The sequence below is a fragment of the Diabrotica undecimpunctata genome, chromosome 7 (assembly GCF_040954645.1).
Source record: "Diabrotica undecimpunctata isolate CICGRU chromosome 7, icDiaUnde3, whole genome shotgun sequence".
Classification (NCBI taxonomy): domain Eukaryota; kingdom Metazoa; phylum Arthropoda; class Insecta; order Coleoptera; family Chrysomelidae; genus Diabrotica; species Diabrotica undecimpunctata.
In genome coordinates this window covers 44,438,963-44,461,711 of record NC_092809.1, presented here as the reverse complement: position 1 = coordinate 44,461,711, position 22,749 = coordinate 44,438,963, and the positions used below count along the sequence as shown (strand labels likewise).

General features: G+C 32.8%; 2 protein-coding genes across 7 annotated transcripts in view; one reads left to right on the top strand and one right to left on the bottom strand.

Annotated features, from left to right (window-relative positions):
* Window positions 1–22,749, bottom strand: part of LOC140445278 (octopamine receptor beta-2R-like) — a 1,072,317-nt gene that overhangs the window by 697,319 nt on the left and 352,249 nt on the right. The gene's annotated exons all lie outside the window — the stretch shown is intronic.
* On the top strand, window positions 2,759–3,316 carry LOC140446353 (uncharacterized). The gene has a single exon (XM_072538897.1). The coding sequence runs from the start codon at window positions 2,759–2,761 to the stop codon at window positions 3,314–3,316; it is 558 nt and encodes a 185-aa protein (XP_072394998.1).

The following is a 22,749-nucleotide window of genomic DNA, read 5'->3' as shown; positions in this document are numbered from 1 at the left end:
AGCTGGGAAATTTGTGTATGACGTCAAAAGGTCTAAAAGAGAGATGAAACCTCGTTCTTTATGTAAATCTAAAAACAAGCTAGTTATTAATGCCATAAAGTTGCAGAAAAAATTAGGAAAACGATTTTCATAGATTATTTGCTTTTAAATTGGGACGAGAACCAAATTTTCATTTAGCAATTAGTTAACAACAGAAATGTATCATGTAAAAGGTATTCAGAAAATGTACGGTGAAAGGATTCTTATACTATCATTTAAAAGTTGGTCAGAGTTAAGAAAGAATTCGTGTAAGGTAAAGCTAGGATAGTCTGTGCGCTAGGGGAGATTACGCACTATTCAGAACTCGCTTAGGAGAGCGGATGAAGTTAAACCACATTCGGTGTTAGTAGTACGTGAATATACGGTACGGTTTGTTAGAACAGTGCGCAGCATACACGTACAGCAGAATCTGTTCTACTCGATTCACGGCAGTTTTGCGTGAGTCGGTTTGTTAGATTAATTTACAGACAACTAATAACTAATTTGTGGATTAATTCGTATAATATTCTGTCGCTCTGAAAACAAGTTTAGAAATTTGTATCACATTTATTCTCTCAACGGTTGTACGTTTAAAAAAATGAATTATCGAAAACCTAACGCAATAATTTGATTACTCCAAGAAGAGGAGGAACAAGAAGAGTTAATAGACGTTAAATTTAAATAAAAGCAATAGAAATGTAAATGAAATTTTTTCATGTCGTAATACAGAAGGTGCTTTTAAATTAACAGTCGAAGAAAGATTGTTTCAAAACGAGGAAAAATTTCGAGAATATTTTAGGCTTTTCAGGGATTTGTACTAGATCCACTAGTCTTTCATCTCGTAAAAATACAATTATAATTTCGGTATAGATATGTACGCTGTGAACTCAGCTGAACGTTTGCATTCAAATCAAATCGCAGTTGATTTCAGCGCACACCGTCGACGTACACGGCTATCGGTCTGCAGTGAACGCAGCTCAGCAGAACTTAACAAACCATTCTCATAGAGAACCATTTCTTTGATTTTGACGAACGTGCGCGGCGTTCGACTGATTGTGAGTTATGCGTCGCTCACTGTTATAACTGTCATCGAATGCGATAGTCTGTGGACTAGTACGCATTTCGATGCGCATCGCCCCGCCTCGAATTTTCCCATTGGCTCTTGACCTGGAAAACCCTATTTATCGCTCGAACAGCGCATATAAATATTGGCGATTTTCAGGTCAGCCAGGTCAGTTCCTCACGGGCTCTCCGAGAGCTTAGTGCTCTTGGGGCTCTGCTTCCTGCATTTATTTTCCATACTCTGTGGCTGAGAATTGTTTCAACTTAACTTGGTGTTTTTATTTCGATGAAGAAATTGTCATGTAAGAAATATCTTGCCTGTTTCAAGGCAAGACACGGAAGATAAATATTTCCCAAATCCATAACCCGAAAATGGACTTAAGTAGAGGAGTTCTCGACAGTATATTCGAAGCCCTCTACAGAGCACCCGGGGATATCAGAAGGTGGTTACACACTTAATTGTTTCCCCGAGGTGACATAACAAACCATGGCTTTAAACAAACAACCCTCAGTCGAATTCATGCGTCGTTGAGAACAGTTTACGTAGAGTGAATGCAACTTCAGTGGAATTTTTTAATAGGTAAGTCGTTGAATTTTCATTGTAATTGCGTATATTTTTGTACGCAATTACTTTTATCAAATTTAGGACTAACGTTACATTTTTATTGTGTATTGTTTGTATAAATAAACTTATCCTATCTATTGAAAAGTATTTTAATAACATTCATGATTTGAAATGGCGGCGCGCAATCTCTCCTACCTATTTAGGATACTTCGCGCATTTTTTTTTGTAGGAGAGATTGCACACATATGCACGGAAATGGATATAAGGAGAGTTTGCCCGCTGAAATAAAAAAGCAATAATAAGTTAACAGCTTAATCTGCCCATTAATAGTTTTATTTTTTGTTTTAGAGTCAAAATCCCAAACTTTGTCATTTACTCGAAAATCAAACAAATGTTCGTGGAGGGAAGATCACCTACTTCGAGCTGTAACTGCAATTAACGATGAAAATGTTTCTGTTCGTGCAGCAAGCAGGACGTTTTCTGTTCCCGAATATACAATAAGATACAGAATGAAGAAAAATGATTTTTCTAAGCATGCATTGGGTCCAGATTCACAATTGGGTAGAGATACTGAACTTAAATTGGTGAATCATGTAAAGAAGTTGCAAGGTGTTGGATTTGCTCCTACTCAACGAGAACTCAGAAAACTTGCATACTAACTAGCTGAGAAATTGGGCAAAAGACATACTTTTAATACAGACAAAAAGATAGCTGGAAAGGTTTGGTTGTCTTCCTTTATGAGGAGACATCCAGAGCTAAGTGTTCGAAAAGTTTAAGGAATAAGTAGAGCTAGAACCGAAGGAATGAATAGTGTGGAAGTAAAAAATTATTTTACTCTTTTGGCCCTAAATTTTAACCAGTAATGATATTTTAAACAAACCAATATATATTTGGAATTGTGATGAAATTGGAGCTTAACTTAATGATGGACCAAAAAAAGTTGTTGCATCTAAAGGCAGTAAAGATGTTCATGTTGTCACCAGTTCCGAGAAAGGAGAAACTATTAGTATATTAGCATGTTGCAAAGCCGAGGGGCAATTTTTACCTCCTTACTGCATTTTTAAAGGCAAACCACAATATGCAAAAGGTGCTTTATCTGGTACGGTAATTAGAATGAAGAAAGAGAGGGCATACATCAGCAACGATTTATTTTTGGATTGCCTCACAACCCATTTTATACCTCGTAAAACCCCAGGTAAATGCCTTCTCATACTTGATGGATATGCCTCGCACATGAGCAATGCCGACATACTTCAGATTGCTTCAGACAGTGATATATTTCTTCTATGTCTCACCAGCTATACAACACATTACCTTCAGCCTTTAGACCGAGTAGTATTTAAGCTTTTCAAAACTTATTTTAAAGACGCCTGTCAGCAGTTAGTAACTAGACGAAGTGAGACTGGAAGAATTACAAGAGAGGACTTTGTTGAACTTTTACAGTCAGCTTGGTCTCGTTCTGCTACTGTTAAACTTACATCTACAGCATTCCAGGCGACAGGTATCAATCCTTTAGACATAAATGCTATTCCAGAGCATGCTTATCTATTGGCTTGTGAACAAAACACACATGAGAACGCTATTGAACCAACAGACTCATCCATTTTAGTAACTGAATTGTCTACTACGCTCGCTTTTTCAACTCCTTCGAACTCTAAAATTACTTCTTAAGTGACTCAGTCTACTCCGCCCGATTCTTTAGCTGCGTCAACTTCTAAAACTACTTCTCAAGTGGCCCATTCTTCTCCGGAATCAATTTTCTATTAACCTTCAACTTCCAAGCTTACAACTCCAAAAACTGATGACATACTACCAAACAAACTTTTGAAGGAAATATCACCAATTCCATACAGTTTAACAGCATCACGAGTCAAAAGAAAAATAAGTGCAATGAATATTACTGATCCACATTATATCGAATCTAAAAGAAATAAAAAGTGGCAATAGCGCAAAAGAAAAAAGTCAATGAGAATAAAAATAAATAGATAACTCGCAAATATAATAAACTGAAAAGAAAAAAGATTCAATCTAGACCAATCTCGGAAGAAGACAACGGAGTTTAAATGGAGCTTCTTTCTGATAACGTGTCCGAAAGCGACGATAAATCATGCCTTGAGTGTTTTGAAATTTATTCTAAAACCACATCCAAATCAGATTGGATAAAATGCATCATCTGCCAAAAATCTCTCCTACCCTTCCGTGTAATCTCACCTACCCGGTTAAGAGAGATTGCGCAAAACACTTTTTTTAGATCTAACGTTTTTTTTTAATATAAGAGTTTTGCATTTGGGGTATTTTAATTAGTGTAGCTAACATCCCAAATAACCCCACGTAACACATTTTCACATTAAACTTTGGAAAACTTAAAATTTGTGCTATTTTTTCGAAATCTGCGCAGACTATCCTAGGTTTACTTTATATAAAAAGATGTTTCTAAACACTTTATGTATGGAAAAATGGGCTTCTACGTCCCAATAATGTGAGAGTGTTTTAATTATTAAATTTAGCCTTTTTAGGCAAACCGGCAATTTAAACGCGCTGACAGTAATTTCAGGGTTAGAAGAATTAACTCTTTGCCAATTTAATAACTGTGGATTTAAAATAGAAGAGAAATCCTAAAAAAGAAACATTTTGGTAGATTATTGATTGTTAATTGCAGAATTTTACTAGTAGTTGCGTACATTATTATATCATGGGCATATAATACGCATTTAGTTGTTGGAGCATTATTGTGACTTAACTTGCTAATCGCAAGAATGACTAAGGGTGTGCTTAAAACCACGAGCCTGTGTGAGGAATTCCATCATGTTGAATGTGTGGAAAAGGAAGTTATTGACGGAATCCCTAAATGTTCTAGATGTTGAGTATGATTGTCAAGAACTGCGTTTCTGGAGTGTATCAAGTGCGCACGGTATCAAGTGCGTCTTCTATATCGAAGATAGTTGCAATTAGATCTTGTTTATTTTTAAATGCATTATATATATAGATTTGGAGTAGTACCAGAATATTTTTTGTGGAGAGCTAACTCTGGTAGCCAGATTATTCACTTAAAATGAATTTTTTTTAAACCACAACAGTAGTTTGGTAATTATTGTTTTTTTATTAGCTTAAACATAGTGCATGTGAGGATGACGGACCTGTAAGATTATGGAAAAATATTTGGTATATTTAGTTTACGTGTAAAAAAAATTGGATTATACATTATTTAACTCCACCAGTTTTGAAACCTTCAAAATTATTTAATCTCCAACATGTGAAATTAATACAATTATATACGCTTACTCATTGAATGTGTTTTAAAATAAATACACGCTGATAAAGATTACCATAAAATTAAAACAACAAAAATATAGAAAATATCTCCACGTGTAAAATATTTAAATTTTTTCATCTATTTTATAATTATTTTTTACGGTAATGTAAAATTTAATATGTTGTGTGGTCAAAACATAAAACAATGCAATATTAAATTATTCAAACGAGGTTATTTTATATACCCGGAGAATGTTTTGTGCGGACATTTTGTCAATAATAACAACGATTTTATATTTTGGTTTATGAAATAATACGTCTAAATGCACAATTAATGCAAATATAAATTTGCCTATGAATATGTTTGTAATCTAACTAAAGTTTTTGTTTTTTTTTGTTTTGAGTTGTCGAGAAAAATAGGATTTAACGCACAATATTTTTTTTCGTATAAGAATGAGTGCACGTCATTCAAGATTTACGTCAGAACCCCACAGCGTTGCCATCAGTCAACGTACCAAGATACGTTGCAGAAAGATTCCTCTTTAGAGAATTACAACAAATCAGAGTGATTGACATGATGAAAGAAAAAGCTAGGATAAAGTTCGCGGAAATAGAGAACCACCCCAGCAACATACGACGAAATATAATGAAGTATGACGCTTTCCGTAGATGGAAGCACAAAAGACCAAAACAACAAATAGTAGACTAAAACAATAACACCAGAGAGAAAATTAAACCAGAGAGAAAACAAAACACTAGAAAGAATATACTTCAAAAATAACAACAACGCACAAAGAAGACAGTTCGTAGCTCAAAAACACTCAAGGACTGTCGCCAAACACAGAGTGGGCCCGGTTACCTTAAAGAGGATAAACTCTATATTGTCATATTGTTCTATATTTTATATATTTTTCACTATTATAGTATAGATTTTACACCAATTCTGATTTTTTGTTTCAGGCCCACCTACAAAAAAAATTGAAAAAAACTCCAAAACCCGGGCACGTAGGGCCCAACCCCTTGAGCACCAAGTAGCCGAACTGAGCCTGGCTCAGAGCGGAGACTTGAGGCCCAAGTAAGCAATTTTAATTCGCGGATAAGCCACTTTAAGGTAACAGGATTATAGCGACAATGCGCTGTCCTGAGTTTTGCATTCGGTTAGGAAAGCATGTTGGGGTTCTATTACCCAGCACTTCCACATGAAGAGCATTTGGCTGATAGTTGTGCCCCTATCGCGCATCAGAGTGCTACAGGGGGAAGAGGATAGTCTGGAGCATTGAAGCGCGGTGGGGTGCCTCCTGTTTTTACTCGAGTTAACACACCTCGCTCCAATGAATTGTTACACCAGAACGTAATTCTTAGGGGTGAACATTTCTCACAGGCTGAGAAACTCTCTCTCTTCACATAGGTCTTATATTTGGTGGCCATCATTACATACAGAAATTGAAGTTCTCAGCAAAAATTGCATTCCTTGTCAGAGCATGCAGGCAGATACACCTATAGTTCCTTTGCAAGGCTGAAGCATTCCTCAAAATGTTTGGTCACGCGTGCACATAGATTTTGCCGAAACACGAAAAACTAATTTTCTTATAATTTTGGATGCTTTTTCTAAATGGGTGGAAGTTTGTCCAATGTCTTCAATCACCTCAATGGCTACGATTGCTAAACTTATGGAGTGTTTTTCTCGTTATGGCTTACCGGAAGTACTTGTCGGCGATAACGGCCCTCGCAAGAATTTAAACATTTTACTTTAATTAATGGTATTAAACATATAACAATACCTCCTTTTTCAGCACATTGCAAAGGTGCTGCTGAAAATAGCGTTAAAACAGTCAAGCATTTTTTGTTAAAAGATATTGATCAAAGAAATATTAATTTATCATTGTCTAAATTTTTATTAACATATAGGAACACAGTGCACCTGTCGACAGGTACTTCTCCCGCCAAGATATTTTTTGGAAGGGCTTTGTGAATGCGTCTAGATTTAATTAAACCTGATGATCTATAATAACAAAAATCAAACCCAGTTAATTTAACACAAATTAAACGTAACTTGATGCAAGCGTAAGAAAATAATAGGAAATATTATAAAGGGAGGAGACAGGTAGGGTTTGTAGTGGGGGATATCGTTTTAGTTAAAGATTATAGAAACACCAAGGTGTCGTGTTGCAAAGCAAAGATTTTACGAATTTTAGGTAGAAGAGCATATTTGGTAAATCCGTTAGGTAGTAAACTTACGTAGAAAAGACATTGTAATTAAATTAAAATAGTTTTTAATAGTAATTTAGAAGGTATTACATTTGCGGAGACGATGCACGATAGTTCAGAGGAAAATAATGAGGAAAGTGTTATCCAAGCCGCTACAAACTCAACAGGAAATCTAGGTAGGGAGCCTCAGCTAGACTCTCAAAATGATAGTGATGTTGTCCAAGACTTAGGCATCCCACATAGACGTCCAATAAGATCTAGAAAAGAACCAAAACGTTTTGGATTCGAAATATAGTATTTAGAAGTTTAGTTTTGTTGTGTTCCTAAATTTAGTTATAAGTAGAATATTAGGGTTGGGTGATGTAATGTATTGGCCAGGTAATTATAATTATCTGCGACGCTCATATATTGCTTATTATCGCTTTATATTTCAGTTAGGTTACCGGTAAAAGAAAGATAGTTGTGTTTGATATGTAGTTAAATAAAGATTTATTTTGGGTTCATTCAAGTGTTTTTGTACCAAACATTGCAATCATTATTCTCTAATTTTGTTTTAATTATATCTAGTCTTTCCAAGTTTTAGTTACCGGTAGCCCAAAGTTACCAACAATAAAAACTACTAAAGATTGTGAATATTGACTTATTTCCCATCTGTTATAATGGCGCATATCTTAACAAGGTTAAGTTTTATTTGATTTTAATTAAATTATTGTTCTGTCATGATTTTTTCGGACAAAGGTGCGAAATTTTTTATATCTTTGCTAATTTTTTGATTAACCACAGAATAAATAACAATCAGAATGCCCACTCTCAAATGCCGCCTTTTAAGTTTGTCAGCACGCCATCGCCATATTTTAAAAGGAGACACCAAATTCGGATTGAGAAGTTTGTGACACTGTAATTTTTTTTATACATCCTTGTCAAAATTTTCCACTTTTATTAAAGTTGTATACTTGAGTACGACTATATTTTACCATAAAATATATAAATCGTAATTTTAAAAATCAATTTAATATTTAAAAAAAATTTATATTATATTATATGATATAATTATATATATATATATATATATATAATATTTATATATAGTTTATATATATATTATGAACAATATATTTACATTTACATTATTTATATTCTAACACTAATCTCAAACAGTGAACACCCTAACACACGCTACCACTGAACTTTTTAATGCCCACCAGATAAAATTTCATTGAACAACACTGGTTCCGTTTAAAACATGGCTAATTCTCTCTGCGCGAACGAGATGCGCGTACTTATCTTGACAATCTGAGTGGGCATTCTGATTGTTTTATTATTCTGTGTATTGACCATTACACCAACTCCAAGCTTAAGTCGTTCGTTGTTAGTTCCAATATAAAATATACTAAATAACTTTGTAGACTTTATTTATTTTTATGCATAGGATTAAATCACAATAAAACAATTGATTGTAATGAGGTTATAAAATTTTTTTGAACAAAAGCTTGCTTTTGCAATTAAGCAGCTTCACCAACTAACATTTATTAAACCTGTTCCTGAATCACTTCGCATATATAAAATCTAACTTCTCTTTTGCAAAACCTACCAATTCGTTAACATTTTTAAGGAAAACGAAGAGCAAACACGTGTGAAGTTTAATTGAGTTTTGGATTTAAATAAAGTACATTAATACTGTTCATACTCCAGGGAAATGTACGGGAAAATGCAATTTAATGGCAAATGTTTAAAGTTTAATCATTTTTAAATTGAAATTTATAGTTTAGTTGTAGATTTTTAGTTAAATTTGGACAAATAACATTACATCTTTTCATTCGACTTATGTATCTAGGGGCAAAAAAATGTTTACAACTGCGCATACCATAAATGCGAGGCAAAACAAGATGCAAGATGCACACATTATGTGATGAGAACCTAATACGTATAACGTCAATAAAGTTCTTAGGTATGAAATTCTAAAAAACATTAATATAATACTGAAAACTCCATATAACAAATTTGATCTTATCTTGTCACAAGCGATTAAATCTTCTAAAAACTCTGGCCAATAAAGAATGGGGTGCTCATTGCCAAAAACTTTTAATGTTATACAAAACATTAATCAGATCAAAATTAGATTATGGATCTACTGTGTATTCTACAGCCACTAAAATACTGCTAAAAAAACTTTTATTTACTGTGAAGTTGGTGAACTGGCTTTAGAAGACAGAAGCCTTTATTTAAGTGTAGCATACGCTGCAAAAGTCAGGTCTAACTTAAAAAACCCTACTATTCAAAATTGTTTTACAGAAGAGTTCCTAAATCTATTCAAAAATAAGCCAAGAACAGTCAAACCCTTCTACGCAAGGATTAGAAGCTAGTTAAATTAATTAAACTACACGTTCCCAGAATACTTTTTCTCCCAATCGTCCTCAATTCCTCCATGGCAAATAAGCAACGCTCAGTGCCTAACTCGCCTTATTTCTTTCGAAAAACCTTCAAAAAACCTACAGTTAATCAAATCCGCCTTCAATAATATGCCTAGCAACTACAAGGATTATACACATATATACACAGACGCATCTAAATCAAATGAAGGTACTGTGGTTGAAGTGATTACCCCAACATCGACAAATAAATACAAACTCCCTTCAGAATACTTCATTTAATCTGCTGAACTATATGCTCTATACCAGGGCACCCTAGCTGTCAACGCCTCCAATAATACCAATTATATTATACTCACAGACTCTATAAGTTCCGTACAGTCAATCCAATATGTCTACCCAACTAATCCTTTTGGTCATCTATATAAAACAAGAAGTTCTTACTGGTCAACTGAGTGAAAAAAATATTATATTATTCTGGATACCATCCCATATTGGAATTCAAGTAAATGTTGAGGCAGACAACGCTGCAAAAAAAGCTGCAACTAGTGATAGTGAACAGTGTACTGAAACATTTACGAGTGCGGACGTGAAAGCGGCAGTCAAATGTAAAGTGTGATATATTTTGGGAAGAAAAGTGGAAAGTGTTATCTGCCAAGCTACGCGATAGTAAAAAATCGATAAAACCCTGGCCCACATTACCAACAAGTCGGAGAGACTAGGTATTATTAACGCGACTATGACTGAGTCATACGCAATTAACTAATAGCTATGTGTTTTCCAACAAACAAGAACCAAGATGTGACAACTGTGATGAAATAAGACAAGAAAAGAATTTAAACCACGGCTGACGATGTGTAGAGACAAAAATGGACATATAGTCAGTACCGCTGACGCAGTACAAAGCAGATGGGTTAAGCACTTCAAAGAACTACTTGGTAACGAAGTGGAAACTGATGCGTCACCCCAAAAACCAAGAAATAACACTCACGTAGAACCTCCTTCAATATTTGAAGTGAAAGACGCAATCACACGACTCAAAAATAGCAAGTCCCCAGGAGTGGATTGTATCCCCGCAGAGCTCATCAAACATGGAGGTAACAGCATTATGCACCAAATTCACAACATAATAGTCAAAGTCTGGGAAGAAGAACAAATGACAGAGGAATGGTGCACATCATATGTCCACTGCACAAAAAGGGAAATTTGTTGGAATGTAAAAATTATAGGGGTATAACTCTTCTGAATACAATGTACAAAATATTCTCCAACACCCTGTACAGCCGTTTAAGTACGTACGTGGAAGAAATCCTTGGTGAGTATCAAAGCGGTTTTAGGCCAGATAGGTCAACAATTGACCAGATTTTTGTGCTACGTCAAATCTTAGAAAAAACCAATGAATTTAATATTGACACGTGCCATCTCTTTGTAGACTTTAAGTCAGCGTATGATAGCGTCCTAAGAGGTAAATTATACGAAGCCATGAATGAACTTAACATTCCCCATAAATTAATAAGGCTCGTAAAAACAACTATGTGTAAAGTGATCTGCAGAGTGCAAATACAAGGCGATATGTCACAAGCGTTTGAAACATATGCAGGGTTAAGGCAGGGAGACGCGCTGGCGTGCCTTCTCTTTAATATAGCGTTAGAAAAGACTATAAGAGATGCCGAGTTACACAATAGGGGAACAATCTTTAATAAATCAACGCAGAATATGGCTTACGCTGACGATCTGGATTTGATCGCACGTACTACACGAGGACTTAAAGAGATGACTTCCACCTTCTTGACAGCCGCACAAAATATGGGCCTTAAAATAAACGAGGAAAAAACCAAAATGTTAGCATCTATTCCAAATAACAGAGATAGAGCTAGAAACGCTGAAGAAAACTTCAGTATAGACCAATATAATTTTGAGGTAGTAAATAAGTTTACATATTTGGGTTCTCTCATAACTAGACTTCGGCAAATATGCAAATAAAAATGTAGAAAATATGCGCATAAATATGCACGTGTTTACCCGAAAATATGCAAATATTTTACAAAATATGCATACAAATAAATAAAAAAATCGTAAAATAGTAACAATTTTATTTAAAAAAAAAGTGTACATAACTAAATATTTCCTACTATTCATTAAGATTTACATTTATTTTAAGTAACTACATCATTTTTAAGTATGAATAAACTTATTTAGAATTATGGTAACAATAAATGACCAAGTGGTGTTCAAAATTTTCTAACAAAATCTTGTGGCTTCTGTCTGAGTACATATATTTATATATGGAAAAACTTCGTTCAACATCAACTGATGTAACGGGAGCATTTTTCAAACTAACCAAAACATTTGGTTCTAAATTAATTGTTTCCGAAATATTTCCAGCTAGAACACTGACTACTTCAGAAAGAATATGGTAACCTTTATTTTTTTCCATAGTAGCTTCAAATTTTTTTAAAATATCTTTTCCAATATTACCTCTAACGTTCCGATAACATGACGCAAATTCTTTTATTAATGCTGTACTTTCGAACAATGACAGTTTTGGTGATTCTAACTGAGTAATTGTTTTTTGAACAAAACTAAAATTTGATTTTATAAATGAAAGTTCTTGTTGAAGCAAGTTACTCTGAAAAGTTTGTTTAGAATCCAAAAGAGATTGGGAACTTTCATCTGTTAACGTATCAATTATGTTCTTTATTTTAACAAAATGATCTGCATAAAAATTAGCTGCTTCTAACCATGTTCCCCATCGTGTTAAAATAGGTTGTGGTGGAAGAGGAATGTTAGGTAGCATTTCTTTATAAAGTTGAATTCTTATAGGAGATTTAAGAAATACTTTTTTGACACTGGATATCATGGTATTTACAAGAGGAAACTTTTTTCGTATTTCCTCTGCAACTCTGTTTAATCCATGCGCTACACAAGTAACATGTATTAAATCTGGGAAAAATATTTTTAAATTTTGTCCTGCTTTCACCATATAAGGAGCAGCATCCGATAAAATAAGCAGTAATTTATTAGAAGGAATAGTTGTCGGAAGAAAAAAAGTTGCTAATGTTTCTTGTATAAAACGCGAAATTGTTAAAGCATTTGTCTTCTCAAGTTGCTGGCATGAAATAAGATGAGATTTTGGTAAGGTATCTTCTTTAAGAACACCAATCAATAAATGAGCAATATACTTTCCTGAGGAATCAGTGGTTTCGTCTACAGATATGTAAAAATAATTATCTGCAATTTCTTCCTTAATATTAATTAACACCGACGAGTATAGCCCGTCCGTTCACATTATTTCTTCTTAGAGACCGATCACTTGGAACATTAAGTTTGCAATATTTTTTTAGAAACGAACTAAAATTTACATTTGCTAATTTTGAAAGCGGTATGTTTGCAGACACTAATGCGCGACACAAGTCTTCATTAAAAGTTTCTTGCTCATCTAATTTTTTTGAAGTAGATTGGAAACATTTAGCCATTGAAGTTTGATGTTTTCCTCCTATTTTTCCTTTTTTTGCAATGTGTGAAGCAGTTCTCACATGTTGGTCTATCTGAAATTTCTTCTCACATGCTATCTATAAATAAAAATAAAAACCTTTATTTTAACCCAACCTTTAAAATATAAAAATATACAAGGTGTTTTTGGTTAATCAAATAACTGGTTTGGAAAAAAAAACACTCGCTAAGTGTTTTAAATGCAGTATTAATCCACAAATTAGTTTTTATTACTAACCATTAGTACATCATATAACTTATTTTAAAATTCAACAAAAGTTTTTTTTTGTTAATTCAATTACAATAAAAATAATTGTGTTTTAGAATAGCTAACTTCATAAAAAAAAGTAAAGGTGAAAAATTTTTCTAAATACACACCATTGTATTGTACCATGGACAATTTTTTCATGGACTAAAGGAAGCTATTTTTCATTTAAAAACAACCTACGAGTACTAAATTTCAAGTAAATACGTTTATTGGTTTTAAAGTTATTGTTGTTATTAACTAAAAGAATTTAATTTTTTTTAATTTTAACACCCTGTATCTCGAAAAGTAAATAAGTTTGACCCCTCATTAACTATATCGTTGTTCAATTTTTCGAGAAGTATCTACAGTCAAACGTTGTAAGTGTCATTTGGAAACACCCTGTATGTATGAAATATTAGATATTTAATAGAAAATATTAGATACTTACAATTTTGCCACAGACTGAACAGTAGATTTTTCCCATATCCATAGACAGCTCTTTATAAGGTTTAATCCAAGTTGAAACACTGGTTGTTTTAGGCATTATAAAATCACAATCTTCCTTTTTGTTACGCACAACGAGTGTTTACGCTTTGAATATCAAAACAAAAATGATTTACAAATCTAGGCATCAAATTAGAAATGTTTAGGTACCTAATTCAATAAACTGGGAGATTTTGGAAAATCCCTAAATTAGGAACAAAGCTATTAGCCGTTTACCTGCTGTTAAGATACAATAAATTGTAGATAGATTTGGGAATTGGATCATAAAATGCAAATGAGCGAACCCTTAGCGATTATCCAATAACTGAATGCCTCAGTGACCGAGACTTTCTAAGAATGTTGAGGGCTACTTAAATTGATCTTCTTTGAAATTGTAAATGTTTTGTACCTGTAGAGATTACGTACTTAGATCATTTATTGATTAAAATGACTACAAAATTTTATACAAGAATTGAAATAAATTGGTATGTTTAAAAATTTTCAAATACAGTATAAAAATCTGAACTTTTATGCACTTTCTGCAAACTTTTATACAAATATGCCAAAATATGAAATATTTGCATAAAATATGCACAATATGCAAAATATGCAATATGCATATTTGCCGAAGTCTACTCATAACAAACGATAATGACACATCTGAAGAAGTAAAACGGAGGGTACTGCTAGCAAACAAATGTTATTTTGGACTAAGCAAGCAGCTAAAAAACAGAAATTTAAGCCAGAAAACCAAACTAATAATATGTAGAACACTCATCCTACCAGTGCTGACATATGGGTCAGAAACATGGACCATCTCCAAAACAGACGCAAATCTTCTGCTCGTCTTCAAAAGGAAGATACTAAGAAGAATAATGGGCGCATTCTGTGAGAACGATATTTGGAGAAGGCGATATAATTTCGAATTGTACGAGAAGTATAAAAAATAGTAAATGGTAGAGATGTAATATCCTTCATAAAAATAGGTAGGCTTAGATGGGCTGGACATGTGTCAAGAGCAAATGAAAATTACCCACCCAGACGAACTCTATTATCGGTCCCAGTGGGAAATAGGAGTAGAGGCAGACCACGACTGAGATGGAGGGACGGTGTGGACGAGGACGCAAGGAAAATCGGCGCGGCAAATTGGCAACGGTTGGCGATGAACAGAAACGACTGGCGAAATAGACTGGGGAAGGTCAAGGCTCAAATAGAGCTGTAGCACCACTGATGATGATGATGGTGTTCATATTTCTAATTTAATTTATTCTAATATGTTTAGGTTTAGGTAAAAAGCGAAAAAAAAATGTATATTGATGATTCATCTACAAGTAACCAATATATTTAGCATTTATATCCACCGTTGGTTTTCAAATATATCAATAAAAAATTGTAAATTATTTATCATTGTAAAAAGTTCAAGAGAAAACGATTGATTTATTTGTGTTGATAGGAAAATTGCACGGATATGTATTACATTCAATAAATGTGTCTCAGACGACATGTAGTTAGTACGACTTCTTGACCCTTATCTCAATCGGTCTGTCTTGTCTGCGGTGCGTGTTCTGGAAACTTAATGCAATTCTCACTGGATATGCTTCTTTACCTTATAGAATGGTGTTCGAATTAAGAATGACATATAGGCGCTTGGAATGAAAATGAAAAATCACAAAAACTATGGCAACGCTATGAGAATTTTTATAATATATTATTTTAAATAAAAGAAACTTGACTCTTAAATTCAAACAGAAAATATTATTCTGCAGGTAATTTCTTGTATAGCAAGTGGACCCCACGTTGCATATTTTCTGTGATATATATGAACAAATATATTGTTCGATGTTGTTTTTGGAAGAAGGTGTGAAAATTTAAATTACCAATCACACAAATTTCCTGATCGATCTCTTCCACAATAGCGGTTATGATTAGTTTAATCAGTTTATTTATCTTTGCGTTGTAGGATGTTCATCTTGTAAAACGCAATTAACCTGTAAACTGCAATCGACCAGTACAAACGATTTTTGGGCACTAGTGTATATTGTAATTTTAGTTACTAAATAACTTGCTACTCCACTAAAACACTAGCGTAGTGCGATCTAGGCTTATGTCAAAGTTGACCACTAATTTTGTTTAAAGTTTGATATATTCTGGGTGTTAAATACCTTCTGATTCCTTAGCTAATTATTTTGTTATGATATGAAACTTATCAAAATCATTATAAGTCTGACAAAGCTCTTTTTTTTTAAATTTGAAATTTTGGATCATTTCCTTATTGTTAGTGTTCATCATCTTTCTTGTATATTTAGAAAGGGCATACCCAGAATGATAAGAACATCAAAATTGCCCCAGCAGAAACTTGACTCCAAATTTTGGGACCATTCTCGGCATCACAAAAGATGAAGATTCACCAAATTTTAGCACAAAATATTGATACATAACCTCAAAATTCCATATAACGTCAAAATGTATTTTTTGGTTATAACTCGCCCAATTTTTTACCAAAATCGATTTTGTTATTAAGTTTTTTTGTGCTCTACAAAACTATTTGAACGAAAATGAGAGTTGGCGGAAAATTTAAATTGATTTGAGCGTATGAAAATTTTAAACGCTTATTAAAGTCTGAAAGTTAAAATTTTACTTTTGGTCCATCTAATCCAGATGCGAAATTTAAAAATCTTTGTATTGTTATAGTGCTTCTAGAAAGTAAACCGTACTTCAAAGAATTATGACTAGTACTATTTATTAATGGCGATAATCCAGATGCTAAATTTAAAAATCTTACTACTATTTATACTATTTATTATGTACTTATTTATGTACTATTTATTAATGGCGATCTAAGTTTCGTCCTGAACAAGAATGAGTTTTGATTTGTCTGATCGAAAAGCTGCTTCAAATTAGGGTAAATAAATTTGCCTATTATATACATGACTATATATTTCCGAATAATCCCGAAAATTTAGTTCTATATTAACGAAGATATGGATTAAGTGACGCTAAAAATTTGTTCAGAGACAGAAGATAACTTGAAATAAATTACAGAAGAGAACGACATGATATCTAGTGATTTTGACAGCGAAGAGGAAATATTGGACATTGGCTTGCAAGATCTATCCTTTCGTAAATATGATACTATGTGACTGAAGAAACCTACCATTAGGAAAAAAAGATTTGAAACCACCAGGACCTGCTCAATCAATATTGCCATCAATCAGAATAGCAGACCTCTTTAAGCGTTCGATTACTCCTGGAATTGTGAAGGAAATAGTCACACAAACAAACCAAAGGGGTAGTTTAAAAATACAAAACCGTAATAATAAAAATGGCCCGGCGTAAAAAAATGTACACGAAACAGGAATATATGCGTTTATCGGTTTACTAATATGTGCTGAAGCTCTAAAAAGTAACCGCGAAGTAGTAAAGATGCTGTGAAATTGCTATTTAAATTTTTTTCATTGGACTTGTAGTTTCGGGAAAACTTCCTCTTCTATTTCTCGAGTTAAATTATTTTTCCTTCAACTTTCGTTATACAGGGAGGAACAGTCAAATGGAGTAAATAAGATAAATAATAAATGGATACGTGTTAAAAAAAAACGGGTGTGGCATACTCCTATACACGCGTTCGTCGTTACAAATTTATATGGGAGTCAATCTGCACAATCATTAGATTTGTAATTCTGTAGGTAAGGGAGAGCAGAAAGAGAAAAAGAATTAGGTTTACAGGTATATGGTGCATCGTTTGCTGTATATAAACATTTGACCTGTAATAGGAGTATATTAAGTAAATAAAGGATTGAGTCAATATTTTAATGACTTATATTTATATTTTTATTTTAAATATATATTCTATTTTCATATATTTATGTATAAAAGGATTTAATCCAAAAATATTTTTTACGCATACTCTGCAGTAAAATTCATTGTTAATTTTGTTATTAATATAAAAATACAATACAATACACTGCCACATAATTCAATATTATAATACAATACAAAGTAAAATGCAATATTCATAAGTATTTAAAAATGACAATATACATAACTTACGCATATGTTTAATTTACCATGATAATAATTTAAATAATTTAAATTTTAAATAAGATTTTTAAAATGAATAAGGTAATTTTTATTTTTTATTTTTTATGTTTTTTTTTATTTTACGATTTTTTTTATAATCATCCGTTTATAAAGTCTATTTATTAACTTTAACAATTTTCTGTACATTTAAAAGTACATAAAATCCTGTTAATATTTTTATTTGAGATTTTAATATAATTGAAAATTTTACATGTTGTATAACCTTCTCGCCTCCTCGCATAAATGGACACTTCAGCTATCAGGCGTTTCAGACTAAAATAAAGGAAATTATAAAAATATTTTTGTTATTTCATACTGGAAACATAAATACATAAAAAGGAACGCTGAAATAGTTTTAGCTTCCTTTGTCAATATTAAGACCTAAATGAAAAACAAAACATGTGTTGTAGCAAATTTTATATTAATTCGGAAAACAGGAAATACATGAAATATATCTAGAATATTTTTGAGAATTCAAAAATTAAATAATATAATCACACACCCTGTATAAAAAGTTTGTATTGCAAAATATCATCATCATCATCCAGTCTTCATTTATCACGTTCACTGATGGACATAGGTCTTTCTTAAACTTCTCTATTCTTTGCGATTCTGTGCTATTTGTTGCCAATTATTTTTGGTGATACACCTGATGTCGTCAGCTCAACGTGTAGGTAGTCTGCCTCTATTACGTTTTTTTGCTCTTGGCCTCCAATTGTTAATTTTGCTCGTCTATCGTGAGTCGTGCATTCTCGTTACATGGCCTGCCCGCAATTCACAAGATCAGCAATACTCCTGCGGGCAGGATTCCAAACGGAATCCTGCCTGCTCTCTCGGTTGGTAGAAATCTAATTTTTTCTCCAATCTTGATATCATAACCTAGTGAAGATATTGTATATGTGGTTTAACAGGGTAATAGGTCTATAATTTTCTAGGTTTTGTCCCATCTCCTTTTTTATGCAAAAAGATGGTTATAGTATTGTTCCATTTTTGGGTACATCTCTTTGCTGCAAACATAGATAAAATAGTTTCCTGAATTTATTTAATAGCATATTTCCCCATTTACTATACCATTCCAATTTCATACTCTCCTGAGGCTTTGTTATTTTTCATTTTTTTAATGCTTGTCAAATCTCATCTATTTTTATCTCTGACATTAGTTCGAAACCTTGTAACATTTTTTTTGTGTTTACGATCAGAAATTTTTATTTGGAAACTACCGAAATATGACTGAAGAATCTACCTACGTATTTATTTAAAGACGCCGGTGTGGCTAATCCTTAGTTAATCCTGTTCCGGGTTCTTTTTCATAAATTCGGTAATTGTCGTCGAACGCCCGTTGTAATGATTTTCAGAAAAACCTAATCTAGGAGATTTTATATTTCATCACGTTTGTAGCTAGAAGGGTACCGTTATTTTCGATGTAAGTTAGAACTTTCTACCTTCTCAGAAATACATACAACTGGCCTATGATTTTTGAGTGGGAGATATCCCTTCTTCCTTTTTTTTGTAGTTGGGTAAATTTTTGCAAGAAAGATTTACTTTTGGTGGGACAGTCCTTGCATAAGGACTAGATCTTACTGTATCTCTATTATCGTACCGTTCTCTGTGCATTTTCTTTATAAGTGTGTATACACTTGTTTATTTGAGCTTTTTTATCTTATATTATATTAGATTAAATATAGTTATAAAGTACCTTTAATGTTAATTAAATTCAGTGTTTAATACAAGTATAGTATTAACTTCAGTGAATAAATGCAGCAGTCGTCAGGAATTACCGTAAGTTAGCATATTCTCAGTATCTCCACTTATCTGGGCGAGTAATATGGTATGGTATCATATCATCTTCCATTATCTGGACGTATCTAAAGTTCATACATGTCTTCAAATGTAGTTGAGAGTAGCTACTGAATTTTGCAGTCAATTAAAGAACATTCTATATTTTTTTGTTACGAACCAAATTCCATCAGCTACTAAGAAATTTCAATAAGTAATAATTATGAACATTTAAGTCTCAGTCTATCATGAAATAATAGTGCGAGATAGCTAATCGATTTAACCAAGTGCGGTTTGGTTAAATTTTTATGTTTTCATTTCTGTAACCTTTTTGTATTTTTGTAAATTTAGATTTGGTTAAGTTTTGTTATCTTTGGTGTTTGTTATAATTTTTATTCATTTTTTTTGCTGTAATATCTCGAGATACGCCAAAACTTTATTTGTGCATGAGTGTATTATTTATCTTTTTAAAGGTATTTTCTAATTATATTTCTGCTTATTTATATATGTATTGTATTGTTATTTTTTTACGTATGTATTTTATTTGTCGACTCCTAACAAGTTTTCTGATATAACCATAACTCTGAATATTTACTTATTATATTAAATTATTATTATACTTTCGACCAGAAGAAAGATCAGGCTGATTAAGTTTCGTAGGTAAGTAGTTATAATACCTAATATACTTATTATTTGTTTATGCAGAGTGTTAACTAAATTTATTTAATAACTAACTGTTGATATCTTTTCTTGGGTTTGATCTCTAAACCTAAATATCTTTCCTTATCTCTTTTCTTTTCTAAGGTTTCTTAATTTTCTCCTTAAACCCCAAAAAATTAAGTGGCGCCCTGTTCCCTATCTTATCTTATCTTTGGTAATTTTACCCATCTATCTTTTTGTTTATTTCTGTATCTTTTCCAATATCTATTATCGTATCTTTACTTATTTCGTCCGTTGGACCCATTTCTGGTTCCAAAAGCTAGTTTCGAACCCACGACTCGCTCTCCACCAACCATCTGGCTGCCGTCCGCAGTGTCTCCATTGGTGACCTTTCTAGCACCATCCAAAAAAGGTTTCCGAGGTTACAACCTTGATTTATGATCTTCTTTGAAATACCTGTTTGTATTCCTGTTTGATCTTTTCGTCTACTTCCGTATATAATTCATCGTAAAACTCTTCGACGACCTGTATTAACCCGTCTCTGCGTGATATTATTTCATTTTGTCTGTTTCTTAATTTATGAATTTCACATTTCATATTCGTTAGTTCTCTACGTAGAACTTTTGGCTATGGCTCCACGAACGACAGATTGTCGCTAGCAGTAGCAGTAAAATTATGGCGGCAGTAAAGCAGTAATATCATGGCTCCACGAGCGACAGTTTACAGCGCGCATATCGCCTCGTTTTGGTCTTGTAGTGGCTCCATGAGCGTTAATATGACGCAGCTACAATCAGTGGTATCTTGTCCTTTTATATAATGGCCGTATATATAGCAGATAAAATAAATAAATAAATAAGTAAAATAAATTCACACCGATAATACCGATATAGTATGAATAATCTATCATTTCAACAAAAAGTTGCTTTAATATTGGCATTGTGCCGTCGACGTAGGGTTAAAAAACAACGAAAATGGTGGATTCACCCTGTTCTAGTGCCTAGAAAGACAAAGGGAAAATGTTTTCTTTTACACAACAAATTAAAAGAATATCCTGATAAGTTTTTTGAATATTACGGGATGTCAGTGTCTTCTTTTAATTTTTTATTATGTGAAATAGAAGATGTCATACGAAAACAGGATACATCAATGATGCCTGCGTGATAGCCTAAGCCCAGAAGAAAAATTAGCAATTACCTACCTTAAAGTAGGATTTCAAATTACATGTTTTATAATCCTATACATGTATCTATCTAAAAATAAAAAAAAACAAAATATTTAACTATTTAACTTTTATTAGCATAAAAAGGGGACGCCAACACTTCGTACCTCTGCGTATTCTGTAATTAGCTACCGACTTATCAAGTAGATCGACGGCTCCCATATGTCGATTATATTCATTTATCATATTAGGTTGATGTAATGAATCTTCCTTTTCCAATATCTAACTTGCTTTTTTATGTTACAATAATTTAAAAAAATCTGATGCGACATAAAATCTGCTTTGTTGCATTCTTTTATTTATGAGTCACGCCAAGGTATCGAAAACGAAACATTAGTACTGAAGGATAATAAAATTTTACTATAAACAATAATTATTAAAATTTTATTTATATGACATGATTAGACAACCACTTATATAGAAATGAATCACCAGTTTGAAGAAGTAAATCCAAAAAATAGATTTTCGGGAAATCAATAAAAACTGTTTATTCTCTCTATTCAACTTTTTCTTGTTTAATAATGGCATCTATTATAAAGTACGGTTTGATGCGGGTAATTGGGATTTAAAAAAAACCATCCATTGATTTTTGTTATCTAGAATACCGATAAAGAACATATTGGATTTATTTCTTTCTTAGAACTTATAATTTTTTGTTATGATTTGAGACACAAAATTGTATGAAAAAACTTTAAAGTAATTTATAAAAACAAAGAAACAACTTAACAAACACAAAGAAATAAACAAACAAGAACAAAAATATCCGATTAAATGGCAATTACCGCTACAAGCGACAAATTACTGCTAGTGGAGCTACAAACGCGTTGCAAATTACTGCTAAAAAATAGGTCCGGATCTATTCGAACGTGACACGACCTTGACGACACGTCTCGGTCTTGAAACGAAGCGACAATCTACAGCGCGTGGAGCCACTCAGTATTACTGCTGTTATTTTCATTTATCAAGCTACATTTTACTGCTACTGCTAGCGACAATCTGTCACTCGTGGAGCCATAGCTGTTATTTTTCTCTATAGTGCGTTTAATGTTATCGGTTTTAAATTTCCTTAAATCTCTTCTGATTGCCTCCAAAACAGTTTTATTCATTTCTCTACATTCTTCTCGCTTCTCATTTGTTTTCTTTAATCCAGCAGCGTTTCAGTATATGGACTTATTTCACTATCTGATTTTCTTTGGAGACAACGCACTCGGTGAGATTTATATGGTGAGAATACCATGAGATTTATTTTTAATCAATATGTTCCTTTCTCGTTTTATGTTGATTTGGACTTTTGCTCGTATCATCCTGTGGTCACTGCTTG

Bases quoted from the DNA above. Each gene is read 5' to 3' on its own strand.
- LOC140446353 (XM_072538897.1), top strand. From the start codon at position 2,759: ATGAAGAAAGAGAGGGCATACATCAGCAACGATTTATTTTTGGATTGC.